The sequence below is a fragment of the Rhinopithecus roxellana genome, chromosome 4 (genome assembly GCF_007565055.1).
Source record: "Rhinopithecus roxellana isolate Shanxi Qingling chromosome 4, ASM756505v1, whole genome shotgun sequence".
Classification (NCBI taxonomy): domain Eukaryota; kingdom Metazoa; phylum Chordata; class Mammalia; order Primates; family Cercopithecidae; genus Rhinopithecus; species Rhinopithecus roxellana.
The window spans coordinates 31288613-31304015 of record NC_044552.1 but is presented as its reverse complement, the minus strand read 5'-3'; the positions used below and the strand labels follow the sequence as shown (position 1 = coordinate 31304015).

At 53.6% G+C, this 15403-nt stretch overlaps 1 protein-coding gene across 3 annotated transcripts in view; it reads left to right on the top strand.

The window, feature by feature from the left end:
* Window positions 1-14834, top strand: part of MDGA1 (MAM domain containing glycosylphosphatidylinositol anchor 1) — a 65295-nt gene extending 50461 nt beyond the window's left edge. Inside the window, exons 11-17 of one of the 3 annotated variants that reach the window (XM_010389716.2) lie at window positions 559-736; window positions 983-1006; window positions 2284-2436; window positions 2966-3100; window positions 8225-8355; window positions 9020-9128; window positions 9888-14834. In XM_010389716.2, coding sequence (XP_010388018.1) covers window positions 559-736; window positions 983-1006; window positions 2284-2436; window positions 2966-3100; window positions 8225-8355; window positions 9020-9128; window positions 9888-9979 — 822 coding nt within the window. In that variant the 3' untranslated portion in view covers window positions 9980-14834. Of the gene's footprint in view, window positions 1-558; window positions 737-982; window positions 1007-2283; window positions 2437-2965; window positions 3101-8224; window positions 8356-9019; window positions 9275-9887 lie in introns of those variants that run through there. The other 2 variants (XM_030929332.1, XM_030929330.1) reach the window with 2 other exon arrangements.
* The last annotated feature ends 569 nt before the right edge of the window (window positions 14835-15403 follow it).

The following is a 15403-nucleotide window of genomic DNA, read 5'->3' as shown; positions in this document are numbered from 1 at the left end:
GTCTGCTGGGTTCATAGAGGAGGGAGCCAGCGCTACTCACAGAACATAGAATCTACTCTTGGATCAAGAGCTTAAGAAGGGGTGTGGGAGAGGGGAGGGTCAGTCTCATCCAAGGGGTTTCCACCACGCAAGGCCAGGGTCTCTCTGCTGTTCTCGTGCCCAGTATGAGTCCATGTGGTTCTGCTCAGCCCAAGAGGTGACTGGTGGGAGGGTAACAGTGTGGCTCTGGGACAGACTGCCTAGGCCAGAACCCAGCTTTGTGTACAGTAGCTACAGCAAGCTACTCTCTTTGGCCTCAGTTTCCTTATCTGTAAAATAGGGGTAATTATAATATTTTGCCTCATAGGATTGTAATTTTGAGGATTAAATGACTTAATAATGGCAGTATACTTAAAACAGTACCCCACACTTATTAATGGTTCACTGTGTTGCTATCATCATTTTTATTATGAAGACGGCCCTGGGAGGTGGGCACGGAAGAGGTGATTGTCCTGTCTCACAGTTGAAGAAACTGAGGGGCTGACTTCCTAGGCATCTGGGAACTCCCTGTACTTACAGTTGAACCAGCACAATGCGGTGGTCAAGGCCATCCCGGTCCGGCGTGTGGAGAAGGGGCAGCTGCTGGAGTACATCCTGACCGACCTCCGTGTGCCCCACAGCTATGAGGTCCGCCTCACACCCTATACCACCTTCGGGGCTGGTGACATGGCCTCCCGCATCATCCACTACACAGAGCGTAGGTGACAGTGGTGGTGGTAGGAAGGATGGGCCCATCTCATGGCCAGGGACCCCCTCCACCATCCCCATGCGCTTCCTAAGCTTGGGGTTCCCCACCGTGTACTCTCCTACCTTGTCACTGCAGGCCAGACCCGCTGGCCCCCAGTCCTGGCTCTGAGGACCCTGTCCTCTGGTCCCAAGCAGGGTATCCTCTGCAGACCCCCACACCTCAGTTCTGACTTGGTTTCCCTGCTTGCTTTCTCAGCCGTCAACTCTCCGAACCTTTCAGGTGAGACTCCCCAATCCCCCATGACTTCCCCTTCCCTTTAGGGACACAAAGGCTCTCCCGGTGAGAGAAAGGAGATAGGCTATCCTTGAGACAGTCAGAGAGAAAATGAATTCCCCCTGCGTTGCCGTGGGGTACGGCCAGAGGCTAGAAGGAGAAGCAGTGTTGGTCTGGAGATGTTTATATCTGGGATTATTCTGGGGTTTAAAGGCCAGGCAGGTGGGGAGAGGCTCACTGTCCCAAAAGAAAAAAGGAGAAGCTGGGCTCATCTACACCCCCTGTTGCCTGAGTCAGGGGTTCTTAGTCTGTGACCCATGGACCTCCAAGGAATCTATGTATAGAATTCAGGCAGTCTATGAACATGGAAAGGCATACAATTAATTTCTTTTTTTCTTTTGAGATGGAGTCTCACTCTGTTGTCCAGGTTGGAGTGTAGTGGCACAATCTCGGCTCACTGCAACCTCTGCCTCCCAGGTTCAAGTGATTCTCCTGCCTCAGCCTCCCAAGTAGCTGGGATAACAGGCATGTGCCACCGTGCCCGGCTGATTTTTGTAGTTTTAGTAGAGACGAGATTTCACCATGTTGCCCAGGCTTGTCTTGAACTCCTGACCTCAGGCGATCCACCTGCCTTGGCCTCCCAAAGTGCTAGGATTACAGGCGTGAGCCATCATGCCTGGCCTCAATTATTTCTTTATTTTCCCTATCTTCTAGCAGAAATTTAACATCCCCTTCAATGATGAATGGAGGACCCAAACCACAGTAGTCAAATCAGGACCTGTGACTTTGTCAGCTGTAGAAATCCCATGTTTTCACCTCACCTTACAGTTGTTCGAGATATCTCTAAATATCATTTATATCCATTTGTATTTCAAAACTATAGTAGTTACTAGACCTAACACTAGATCTTGTGATTTAATTAGATACTACAGAAGCCTACTTATGATTTTATAACAGATTGAAAAATATTTTGACAACGGTATTTCGATATAATTGATTTTCTTTATAATCCTATATATTTCATTTTATGTGTCTAAAATCATTATTCTGAGATTACCCTTAGGCTTCACTAGGTGCTAGAAGGGACTATGGACAAAAAGGGTTAAGAAGTCTTGTTATGGCAACAACTTTGCTGTGGGCCCCGTGTCTGGTCTTTTGAAGCCTGGAATCCTGAATGCCTTGCTTGGATGCATGGGAGCTGCCTCTGCAGGGTGGTGACGGGGCGAGGCTGGGCCTCAGGGACTGAAGAGGCTGACTCTGTCTCATTCCCCCATGAAATGCAGACAACACCTGCCACTTTGAGGATGAGAAGATCTGTGGCTACACCCAGGACCTGACAGACAACTTTGACTGGACGCGGCAGAATGCCCTCACCCAGAACCCCAAACGCTCCCCCAACACCGGTCCCCCCACTGACATAAGTGGCACCCCTGAGGGTGAGGACCTGGCCTGCTGCCAGAAGTGGAGGATTGCTTCAGGGGGTCGTCTAGGCCCAGGGCACCCCAGACTGGGGATGAAGGGAGATAGCACCAGTCTGAGGGAGACACAGTCCTGTCCTCAGGGAGCCCCGGTCTGAGGAGAGACACAGCTCCGTTCTCAGGGAGCCCCAGTCTGAGGGAGATGCAGCTCCATCCTCAGGGAGCCCTGGTCTGAGGGGAGACACAGCCCTGATTTCAGGGATCCCTGGTCTGAGGTGAGTCGCAGCCCCATCCTTAGGGAGCCCCAGTCTGAGGGAGACGCAGCCCTGTCCTGATAGAGGATCAAGAGGAAGAAGAATTACAGTAGAGCCAAGAACCCATGAGCACTGACCAGACTCCTGTGCTGTGCTGTGCTGTGCTGTGAGGCAGGGTGCGTGGGGTAAGGCACCTCAGGTTCAGCCAGCAGAGGCTTAGGCAGAGAGGGAATCAGGTAGGAAGAGGCCCGGGTGTCTCGGGGGCTATTGGCGCATCTCCCCATTCCCCCCAGGCTACTACATGTTCATCGAGACATCAAGGCCTCGGGAGCTGGGGGACCGTGCAAGGTTAGTGAGTCCCCTCTACAATGCCAGCGCCAAGTTCTACTGTGTCTCCTTCTTCTACCACATGTACGGGAAACACATCGGTGAGTTGGGGGACCAGGTAGTCTCCACCAAGTGTATGCTGGAGGATGGGAGGGGAGTGGGGTCCACAGGAGGCCATGGACTGGACCATGTGAGGCCTGAGCTTCCCCACTTGGCTAAATGAGAGGTTCTTGGAGGGGTCTGCACAGAGAATTGGCAAGAGGAGAAGTTGAAAGCCAGCTTGTCCGAGGTTTTGAGATGATCAAGGAGTCCTGAGCCTGCAGATAGAAAAGACTCCAGCAGGGGACGGACATGGTGGCTCACAGCTGTAGTCCCAGCCCTTTGGGAGGCCGAGGCAGGCAGATCACCTGAGGTCAGGAGTTCAAAACAAGCCTGGCCAACATGGTGAAAGCCCATCTCTACTGAAAATACAAAATTAGCAGGGTGTGGTGGCGGGTGCCTGTAATCCCAGCTACTTGGGAGGCTGAGGCAGGAGAATCGCTTGAACCCGGGAGGTGGAGGTTGCAGTGACCTGAGATTGCACCACTGCACTCCAGCCTGGGCAGCAAGAGCAAAGCTCCATCTCAAAAAAAAATAAAAGACTCCAGCAGGATGAGATAGAAGTGGAGGGGATGGAGAAGACAACTAAGAGGATGCAAATATGGAGTGCCTGCCAGGTGATGTCCTGGGTGTGCCGAATCCCTGGTTGCATCAACCCTTACAGCCACCAGATGAGGGAAGTGTTAACCATCCAACTCAGAGACGTCAAGCATTTGCCCAAGACCACACAGTAAGCTAGATCTGTGTGACTTCTCCAAGCCCTAACCATGAGATTGGAAGGGTGCTGCTTTGTGGGCAGTGAGAGGAAGTCCTGCTTCCCAAGTGTGGGAGTGAACATAAGGAGTACCCTTTGGCAGGCAATGGTACTCGTAGGAGTGTCACATAACCAGTGAACTCATCTGTCAGCCATCACTTCCAGAGCTCCTGCTCAGTGCCGGGTGTCAGGTGCTTGTGAATGAGGTGGACGAGTTCCCCATCCTCTTGGCATTTACAGGCAAGTGGGAGAGACAGGTATTAAATAACCCATGCTACCAGCTGGGAGTTAGTGACCCCTGCAGCAGTGGAAGGACAGGGGCCGAGACTGGTGGTAACAGGGAGACCTGACTGACTCCGTGGCATGGTCATGGGAGACTCTGCTGAGGACATGATGATTTTTTAAAAATTGTTTTTGTTTGTTTACTTATTTATAGGAAAGGTAATACATTTCACAAAGGCCAAAAGGTACAAAAGGGCACATAATGCAATTGCCCTCCCATCCCAGTCCATCTGCCAAAGGTGATCAATAGACTAGATTTTAGGGCAAATTTTCAGAGATACTTTATCCAATAGAAACCAGTACATATGGCCGGGCAAGGTGGCTCACACCTGTAATTCCAGCACTTTGGGAGGCAGAGGCAGGCGGGACACCTGAGGTCAGGAGTTCGAGATCACCCTGGCTAACATGGCAAAACTTCATCTCTACTAAAAATACAAAAATTAGCCAGGCATGATGGCAGGTGCCTGTAAGGAGGCTAAGGTAGGGAGGATTGCTTGAACCCAGGAGGTGGAGATTGCAGTGAGCCAAGATTGCACCACTACACTCCAGTCTGAGCGACAGAGTGAGACTCCATCTCAAAAAAAAAGAAAAAAGAAAAGAAACCAGTATATACACATATATATTTTATATATATATATTTCTATTTCCTCCCATTTTACACATACTGTCCTATACTTGCTCTTTTCCTCTGAATTGTACATCATCTTGGTGATCATTCCTTGTCAGTCCACAGAAAGCATCTTCATTGTTTGCCTCAGATGTAATGGTAGAGGGAGTGACTTTAAGCAAATGTAGCTCTAAAGGCTCATCATGGAGAAGTTTCCACAGCTAGGGTGATGGATCAAGCTGAACTGATGAACAAGAATGGAGTGGGATAGAAGGTTCTGTCTCCACTGGGGCCCCCAAACCATTTGCACAGATCTTTTTCCCATGGCTTGGTCTGGACTTCATAAGAAGCTTCTTCTAGGGTAGGTGAGGGTGGATGACCAGGACTCCACCACCCTGCCCAGTCCTCTCATTTCCATTTGGCTTCCCCAGGTAGGACAACCAGTTCATTTTGGTTTACCCCATCTTTCCCAGTTTTAGCACTGGGTATGATTTATGTGGTGAATAAAGCTGGCTCTTAAAACTCAGGATTTCTCTAATACTGATGCTTAGGACAAAGCTCAAAAAAGAAAAAAAGAATGAGTGAGTTTAAAGAAAGATATTAGCACATGTGTTATATAACTTGGTCAAGATAGCGAGAGGGGAGATTGTGGAGGCATTAGCCTGGGGGTGCTCGGCCCATTTACCCACAGCCATAGGGACCTGGAATTCTGGGGTAACTGAGGGGTGCTGGAGGAGAAGGAGGAGACCAGAACTTGGCTAAGAGTGCCCAGGCAACACCAATGCCCCCTCCCTGTCCCTTCCAGCTCAGCTCCAGCCCCCAGTGGTATGAAATATCCGGCTCTGAGGGAAGGGGAATCAATCTTAGATGGTGCCCGTTGGCTGGCACTTCCCACAGACAAAGCTGTACCATCTGTGACACCAGATAGACAGACCCCCTGGTGGGAGAGAGCCACCAAATGTTACCTGCCTGGTATGAAAGGAGTTGGCTTGGACCAAGGAGAGCCAGCAAGACACAAGGTCTGGGGACAGCTGGTGCCCAGAGCTGCCAGGCAGAGTAGGAGGGGAGGAGGGAAGAGGAACTAGGATAGCAAGAAACACCCCCTCCTCCATGGCAAAGCCAAGCAGAGGAGCATATTGAAGGTTCCAGGCATATGGAGGTACCCTCACCAGCAGGGAATGGGCCCTTGAGAGGCTGTGCCAGCACCCAGTAGAACAGGAGGTACTCACCCTGGCTTTCACAGGGCCCAAGCCCCGGTGTCTTCCAGGATCCTCACCAGCCCCAAAGAAGTGACTTTCTCTTCTCCCTCCTGGAGATATGCCCGCTGTCCCCATTCCTCTGGGATCTAGCCTCAGTTCCCATACCATTTCTTCCTCCTCTACTGCCCTGCCCCAAGGACCCTGATGCAGAAGCCTGCTTTTTCACCGTCCCCTTCCCTCAGCACCCATAAGCTCCAGTGTACCCCCTGCTCAGGGGCTTCCTGACATCCCTTTACAGAGGACATCCAGGGCCCAAGACCCCCAACCTTCTGTTTGAAAAGGGCCTGCTCAGGCTCAGTGGCTCATGCCTGTAATCCCAGTGCTTTTGGAGGCCAGGAGTTCTAGACCAGCCTGGGCAACATAGCGAGACCCCCATCTCTACTAAAAAACTTTAAAAATTAGCCGGGTGTGGTGGTGCATGCCTACAGTCCTAGCTACTTGGGAGGCTGAGGTGGGAGGATTATTGAGCCCAGAAGTTTGAGGTTGCAGGGAGCCATGATTGTACCACCAAGACCCTGTCGCCACCCCCCACCCCCCCAAAAAAAGAATGAGCTTTGCTCAATATGCTCCTCCATATCTTTCTTGCCACATCTAAAACCAAACAGAGCTGTATGCTGGTGCCTGGATAGACTCCAGTTTTCCAGCCTCTGGGCTTTTGCTCAGCCTGTTCCCTCTGCTTAACATGCCTTCTTACCACATTCCCCTGGCCAAATTCTTCCCATTCCTCAAGGCCTGTCAAAAACACCACCTCCTCCAGAAGTCTTCCTAGGTTTGAGCTGGGAGCCCTCTATCCTTCCTGTGAACTCTGAGTCCTTAATGTACAGCTCCCCAGGCCCAGATCACTCTCTGCTCTGTGGTATGGTAGTCCCTGGGATTCACATCTTCTCTTCCCTATTTGACTCCTTGCAGGAAGGTCTGTGTCAAAATTCCTATAAGTTCCCAATAGTTAAATTCTAAATGAAGAATTTTCCATAACTCTCATCAAGGACTTTCATAGAATCACAGAGTTGGAAGGACCTCAGCGTTCATGAAGACCAAATCCTATCAATCATTCATTTATTCATCCATCTATTCATTCACTTAACTAATTGAGCACCATTATATGCTAGGCAGTGTTCTAGGACACTAGGACAAGACAAAGATCCCTGCTCTTGAAGAGCCTACAGTCTACTGGTGCCAAGCCTTATAAAGAAAAGAATGCAGAAAAAAGAATAGAGAGCTATTTTACATGGGATGGTCAGGGACTTCCTTGAGGGAGGGAAGAATGTTCCAGGCTGGGGCAACATCACAAGCAAAGGCCCTAAGGCAGGAACTGGCCTCAAGTATTGAAAGAAAAGCAAGGGTACCAGTTTGCTGTACCCGAGTGGGAGCCAGGAAAGAGTGGCGGCAAATGAGATCAGAGAAGCTGACAGCGTCCAGATCAGGTGTGGAAGTCCAGGAAAGGATGGCGATGGGAAGCCTCAAAGGGGACTGAGCAGGGGGGTAACGTGACTGGAGACAGGGGTCCCCTCCACAGCACCCCTGCTGGATAGTCCTGTCCAAGGACAGGATGCTCCCCCAAGACAGCCCACTCTTTTGCTGGGCAGATCTGATACATCCAGGGTCTTCCTTAGATGGAGTTCAAATCTGCCTCCTGCAAGCTTTCACTTGCTGGTGTTTATTCTACCCCATGGGGAATGCAGAGCATGGACGATCACATAGACTGTCCCCTCTGGCCTTCTCTTTCCCAGGGCCTTACTAGACCGAACATACTTCTCTTGCCAACTGGATATTAAACGTTTCAAAACTCCTTCATCTACCTCCACACGTCATGTACTGCCAACAGGGACACACTGTTTTCTTTGGAAATCCTGCTGTGTGCCCAGACAGAGGTCCCAGCGCCCTGGGACAGCTCCCTTATCTAGAGGGGAAGGATAGAGTGTGTGTGCATGTATGTGTTTGTGGGTGGGGAGATTAGCTGATTAGCAGGGCAGGACAGAAGGACAGAAATGAAAGAAAATTTGCAAGTCATCCTGATGAACTGAAATCCTGCTGAAGTCTTGTTTCCCATATTGAGGGTGTCCCTGCAGGAATGGGACATTGCACCCAGCTGGCCATGGGGAGGAGGTCCTGTCAACAGGGACAGGGCTGCAGCATGTGGTGGGAGAAGAGGGCTTGGTAAATGGGGAAAGGTGAGGGTGCCCTGGCCAGATCTCACTGCCGACTGTCTTCACACCCACCACAGGCTCCCTCAACCTCCTGGTGCGATCCCGGAACAAAGGGGCTCTGGACACGCATGCCTGGTCCCTCAGTGGCAATAAGGGCAATGTGTGGCAGCAGGCCCATGTGCCCATCAGCCCCAGTGGGCCCTTCCAGGTGAGTCCGCAGGGCCCAGAGGACCCTCCCCAGCTTCGGTGGTTGCTTCCCCAGCTTCGGTGGTTGCTTCCCCAGCTTCGGTGGTTGCTTCCCCAGCTTCGGTGGTTGCTTCCCCAGCTTCGGTGGTTGCTTCCCCAGCTTCGGTGGTTGCTTCCCCAGCTTCGGTGGTTGCTTCCCCAGCTTCGGTGGTTGCTTCCCCAGCTTCGGTGGTTGCTTCCCCAGCTTCGGTGGTTGCTTCCCCAGCTTCGGTGGTTGCTTCCCCAGCTTCGGTGGTTGCTTCCCCAGCTTCGGTGGTTGCTTCCCCAGCTTCGGTGGTTGCTTCCCCAGCTTCGGTGGTTGCTTCCCCAGCTTCGGTGGTTGCTTCCCCAGCTTCGGTGGTTGCTTCCCCAGCTTCGGTGGTTGCTTCCCCAGCTTCGGTGGTTGCTTCCCCAGCTTCGGTGGTTGCTTCCCCAGCTTCGGTGGTTGCTTCCCCAGCTTCGGTGGTTGCTGTGGTCAGGAAGCACTTAGGAAAGCCTTGTCCTTCTTCCTGGGGGCTAAGGATGGAAAGAGTCAGGCTAGGGGGAACTTCCAGGTAGATTAAGGGGAAAGGTGGGGTTGGGGGAGCGCTCTGGTCCCCAGCAGAACCTCCTCAACCCTTGCTCCCTGCTTTCTGACCCCACCCCAGATTATTTTTGAGGGGGTTCGAGGCTCAGGCTACCTGGGGGATATTGCCATAGATGACGTCACACTGAAGAAGGGGGAGTGTCCCCGGAAGCAGATGGATCCCAATAAAGGTGCACGATGGGAAGGAGGTGGGGGAGCTGAATCTGGAGGGAGCTGTGTGTGGCGGGGGTTCCTATCTGTTGGGGGAGGGTGTTTGTGTCTGAATAGGGGTTCAGAATGTCTGAGTGATGGGAATCATGTGGCTCTGACTGTGTGAAGGTGTGCCCCACCCTCACTCAGGCTGTGTGCATGTGTAAACAATGAGAAGCCTAGCCCCCACCCTCGTGGTGAGCCTACTGACCTGTTCATGGTATCAGAGCACCTCCTGTGCCTGTGTCTGAATACATCTGTGCATACCTCTGGCTCCAGAGGTGAACGTGTGCCTTCCAGGGCCAGAGGTTTCCAATACTAACAGCTCCCACTTACTGAGCAATTACTGTGTACCAGGCAAGGCACACAAACTTGCATATGCACGTTTCACTTACCTCACAACAGTTAATCCTCACAACAGTCGTTTGGGGTAGCACACACCGTTGGACCCATTTTACAAGTGAGCAAACTGAGGCCCACTGAGGTTAAGTAAATTGTTCCGAGTCTTAGTGAACCTGAAGCCTGGCAGGCTGAGCTAACCCCCACTCCACCCCACGCCATCTCATGTCTGTGCTGTGAGTTTGTCTGTGTGCTGCACTGAGGCCAGTGCACACCCTCAGGCCCTCCAAAGAGGTGGGCAGAGTAACAGTGCCCTGATGCTGCCGACCTGTCTGCCACTTCCTGCCCCTGCCAGAGCTGACCAGAGCCCTGGCCTGTCTCCTCTTTCTTTCCTGTTGCAGTGGTGGTGATGCCGGGCAGTGGAGCTCCCTGCCAGTCCAGCCCACAGCTGTGGGGGCCCATGGCCATCTTCCTCTTGGCGTTGCAGAGATGATGAGAGCTGTGTGGCCCCCCCCGCAACTTTGCCCCCGGCACACCAAAGTGTCCACATTGTACCAAAGACTGACCCCTGCCAGCTGGGGTGCCCAGGGGCAGGGCCGGCCTGCCAGGGAGGGGGCCTGCATTGGCTGCAAGGATGAGCAGAGGACAAGGACAGAGGCCAGGCACTGAGGCCCTGCAGACAGCTGTTCCACATGCACACACGCACACACTCATGCTCTCACACACAGAGATATTAAAGCACAAGTTTCTATCCGACCTGCCAGCACCTTCTTTACTGCAAAGACAGGGGACTTGCCTGAATGGCATCTGCCAACCCAGGGACCTTGGCGCAACATAGGCCTTGTCCTTGCTGCACTCGTGGTGTGCTTCTGACTTTCCCCTGTCCCCTAACTCAAGGCCGAACTCCAGCCTGGTGGCTTTGCCAGAAGGGAGCCAGAAGTGGGGCAGACATGAAGCCCCTCCCTTGGTCAGACTCTGGGACTCCTGAGATGGGAGAGACAGGGATCAGAGGCGGAACAGGTGGGACTTTGCAAGCTCTGTGGATGTCCCACGTCCAGGGGACAACCAGGAAGGTAGGGCACCTGCTGCACACAACTTTGTCCAGAGTGAGCACTGGATGGTGGAGACCACAGGTCACCCCAGATCCCTTGACCTATTTCTGGGACACCATATTTCCCTCCTCAGTGTGCGCCCTTTGAAGGGACCCAGCACAGGGTCTTGGGCCTGGGCAGTCTGAAGACTGACACCTTCCCCACTCCACCCTACAAGCAGTGGGACTCCTGAGAACACGGTTCCCTCCTAGCCTCAGCCGCCAGCTGGGTCTCAGAGGAGCTGGGGGAGTGGTGGCCAGCCCGTTTTCTGGGGTGAAGCTTGACTTTGAGAAAGGCAGAAGGGAAGTCCTGCCTCTGTGATTTGGTGCCCCCATATCAGACAGTGAATTTGAAGTGGAGAGAGGCCTTCCTTTCTTACCTACTTGGCACGAAAGGGTGCCCTGGGTAGGAGGGTGTGTGCAGGGCAAAATGCCAAAAAGCACTGTCTAGTCAAAAGTTCCCTTCTCCACCCAGGGGCAGTGAAGGAGGAGGGGCTTATAGAGCTGGGATTGGTGGAGGGAGCAGGTGCCAGTCCCCTCACTCTCTGGGAGCTGTGAAAGGGCTCCCTGTCCTTGGGTCCTGGGTTAGGCGCCTGAGATTGACATGATGGGATCTAGATCTTTCCTCCTTGACATCACCCCTGAGCCCCCACCCAGCCATCCATGGGAGAGAGAAGGCCCTTCTAGAATGAGTCTTTACGCATGCGTGCATATGTGTGTATGTGTGTGTGCCCGTCTGTGTCTAGGTACCACCGTGGGTACCTCGTTGAGCAGGAGTGTGTGCAAACACAGGTCTGTGTGTGCAATCACACATATTTGCCTGTGAGACTGGATGGAGACCCAGTCGTTTCTGTGAGTGTCCATGTACGTCAGTGTGTGTGCCCATCTTCCTGAGTGATGTGTTTGCTTGTAGGGTGCTGACTGAATAGATTCTGTCCAGCCCTGCTCTGTAGTCTCAAGCTGCCTGTGATGGCCTAAAATTCCACCTTTCATCCCCTATGAATGACAAAGAACTTACAGATGACCTTACTGAACACAAGCACCTTTGGTGAGGAGTGTCACAGGGCTCCTCCTGGAGCATTTGGTGGGGACAGCTGCAGAGAAGAGGCCTGGAACTCGGGCAGCACTGCAGCGCCAGGCGGCAGGCGGGGAACCGAGGCAAAGGCTGCCCATCTCCTCCCCCTGCCAGGCCTGTGTGATCATTATCACCAACAGCTGGTGGGTGGCCGGGCCAGGATGTAGCGGGGTCTTCTGATGCCTGATCAGCATGGCTGCCTTCCTGGCCCAGCCAAGGCCTCCATCCGAAATGAGTCGCTCCAGGTTCTCAGCATACACTTCCATTGCGTCTGTCGGGTATTGTTCCCTAATTGTCCCATCTGTGCAGAGTCTGTTGCCCCCAACTAGACTGTGAGCTCCTCCTCAGAGCCTTCCAAGTCCTCCCTCCACCTCCACCACCTCCCGCTGGTGCCCAGCACAAGTGGGCCTGGTGTGGAAACCACTCCATTGCCCAGTGGAATGGATTCTGTAATGAGTGGTTCCTGGCCTCGCCTGCGGAATAGAATCACCAGAGTCCTTTAAAAAGCATTGCTGCTTGGGTCCCACCTCAGAGGCTCTGATTTCATTGGACTGGAGCACAGTCGGACATCAGAATGTTGAAAAGCTCCTCAGGTTCTCCTGACAGCAGGAACCACTGGCCTGGCACCTCCTGGGTGCTTCCTCTGTGCCCTCGCTGGGGTAGGCATTGGAGCACCACAGATGAATAGCCCCAAGTGCTTCCTCTTTGGGGTTCCTAAGGCACCCTGTGCCTGCTTCCCTCTGAGGACCTTCCAATCCATCTGCCCCGCAACCCTGGCTACTCCAACAGGGGGACTTGTCTCCCTTGTTCCCCTCAGGATCCATACAGCCTGCCACAGTAAAGGTGCTCAGTACATGTTGGCTGGGCTGAACTGCATACATGTGGCCCCCAGATTCCTGGTCTTTATGGGTGGAGGGCACAAGGTGCGGGGGCGGGGGAATGCTGCTGGAGGTCTCAGTGGGTGCAGACAGCCCTGCCTGGAGGATGGCTTGACCCGGGGTTGATAGAGTGTGTCTGCTGAAACACTGAGGTCCCCACGTGTGAATGGGTGAGGTTGATGTGTATGTCTGTGTGTGCCAGCAGGTGGGTGGGGGATGTGGGTGTCAGTGTATGCCAGCGGGCACTGTGAGTGTCTAGGCACGTGCTGGTCTGTGTGTGTTTGCGTATTCCTCAGCAGAAATGAGTGGCTTTGTGTATCACCAGGTGACTTGTCAGTGTCAGTGTCTGTGTGTGCCTGTGAGCCAGCATCTCTGTATCAGTGTTGCTCATGCTGTGTGTCTTTGTGTGCCACGGTGTGTCCGTGTCTGTTGATGGGTGGCCCATGAGTGACCCCCGCCAGGGGAGACAAGGCTGGCTGGATCCAGCACATCTCCCCAGTGGCAGCCTCGCCCTCTGGGTCAGGGTGACTGAGGCATTTTGTGGCCTTAAAATGGGGTGTTAGCCCTCAGGATGCTGGGGCCCTTCCATCCCTTGTCCCCTTCATGTTGGTGAAAAGCACTCCAGGGGCCGGGTGCTGTAGAGCAGCTTATGGAAATCTCAGCTTGGCTGTCCTGCCCTTGGGGCCACAGATGGGCTCCTAGGGTGCTGAGTGAAGCCTGAAGACCAAGCCCCTCCTCCTGGAATGCTCCTTCCACCCCTGCCTCTTGGAGATGGGCCTGACACCTCTTTCCCATTCATTCTCCTTTTCCCTGTGCTCTGGGAAAGCCCCTGGCTCAGGCTGTCAGAGTGAGGATGGACCTCAAAAGTTTGAACCCCTTGTGCAGATGAAGAAGCTGAATCCCAGAGTGGGGAAGGGGAGTGGCCCAAGATCACACAGCTAGTTTGAGTAGAGCCAGTCTTGGGAGAGCAGGTACTACAGCCCTGGGGGTGTCACACCACTTATCACTGCCCCTGAGGTCTCCTGCCAAACAACTGCAGGGAGTTTGGCTAACAGTCCTGTCTCCAGGGTGCCGGTGGGGATGTTATAGATGTTGCTGGGATCCCACCCTGGGAGAGATGCTATCTCCCGGCTCTAAATTCTGGCCTCTCATCCCAGGCTGCAGACCCTTCTGCCCCATGGCAGGCCTGGGTGCCACACAGAGGTAGCCACCCTCCCGCCAGTGTCTGCAGCTGCCACCCCTCTCCCAGGCCCCCAGAGAGAAGAGACCCTGTTTCCCCACCTCTCCCCTGTGATTTCACAAGAGCTCGGGCTAGGAGTGCAGGTCAGCATGTCCTCATGTGCTCATCCTCTTCACTTCCCCAAAGACCAGGAGGGTCACGGGTGGGGCGTGCAGAATCTTTGTGTTTTTTCTCGCTGGGCAGCTCGAGGGACTGGGGAGTATTCCCAGGGTCTTTCCTCTGCTCTGGAGAGTCCCTGCAGAGCCACTGACTGAGGCTGGGTTCAGGGTTCAGGGGAGGCCTTCATGCTTCCAAAGGCCGGGAAGCACCTGCCTCTCTATCGAGTCAGTGCTGTGCGTGTGTGTCCGAGAATGTGGTGTGTGATGTGTGGAGTGTGCATGTGTGTGTGTTGGGGCAGAAGGACCACTCTTTCCTGGGGATCCCTTGACCCTTATAACTAGAAGGGACGTTAGGGAGCATCTAATCTGGTGCCCCCATTGTACAGGCGAGGTCCAGAGGGATAGCATCTGCCCACCCCACCCCTTGCCCTCTCGTTGCCTGCACTCATTTCCCAGGGACCCTCCCAGGATAGGAATGCCCTCCTTCCTAGCCCCCTCCCACCCTCCTCCCAGCCACCCACATAATCACCATCTCAGCCCAACTCTGGTGGTCCTCTAGGCCCCGGTGGTCTCCATGCATCCTTCCTGCCCCAGAGTAGCCAGCTCACCAAGGCCTTTATCCCCAGCCCAGGAGAAGGGGCAGGCAGGGAAGGGGCTGCTCCAGCCCTGAGGCCTCAAAGACTTGGGAGAAAAGCCAAAACTCCTCATGCCAAGGCCCACATGTCTGACCACCCCAGCCCACCCCACCACCAAGGTAAAAGCACAACAGGAGACCCCCTTATTAATGGGTGAAATGTATTGGGGTTGTTTTTTTAGTCACACGACCCCGTCCTCACCCCTTTGCCTTGCTGTCTGTCTCCACCCCAGCCTCTGTTCCCCATTTGCCTCTCTTTCACCTCCAAGCCCCCAAATGTAACCTCTAGTTGCGGACGCGGTTGTTCTATCAATAAAGCTGCAGTGTTCTAGCGCTCAGCGTCAGCCGTGTGTGTTGGCTGGGCAGAGTGGGCCAGGGTGGGGGCCGGGGCACTGGAGGGCTCCTCTCAGCTCTCTGGGGGCGGCCTTTCTTCTCTTTGGCACCTTTCGACAGGGATCCTGCTCTGTGGCCTGGACAGTGAGGACCTGCATCCTGGTCTGCTCCCAGCGAACTTGTGTCCTCGTTCGTTTGCTCATTCAGAAAATACGAACCAAACACTGCCTTTGTGGAAGCCCCTGTGTAACGGGAGAGATGGACAGTAAGCTAATAATAACACCAAGACGTATATAATGATGTGTACAGTGAGGGCTGGGAAGGGAAATTGGTGCTATGAAAGAAGGTAAGAGGAGGGTTCTTACTTGGGTTGGGGCTTCAGGGAAGACTTCTCTAAGAGACATTTAGGAGAGATAGAATGATTGGAGTTAGCCTGTTGGGGCTGGGAGAGGCTTCTGAGCAGAGGGAACAGAATATGCAAAGGCCAACAGGGCCCAAAAACTTAGAAGACTCAAGGAAGGGGAGTAAGAGCAAAGGAGGAGGAATAAGTTTGGTATGGTGGTTGGAAT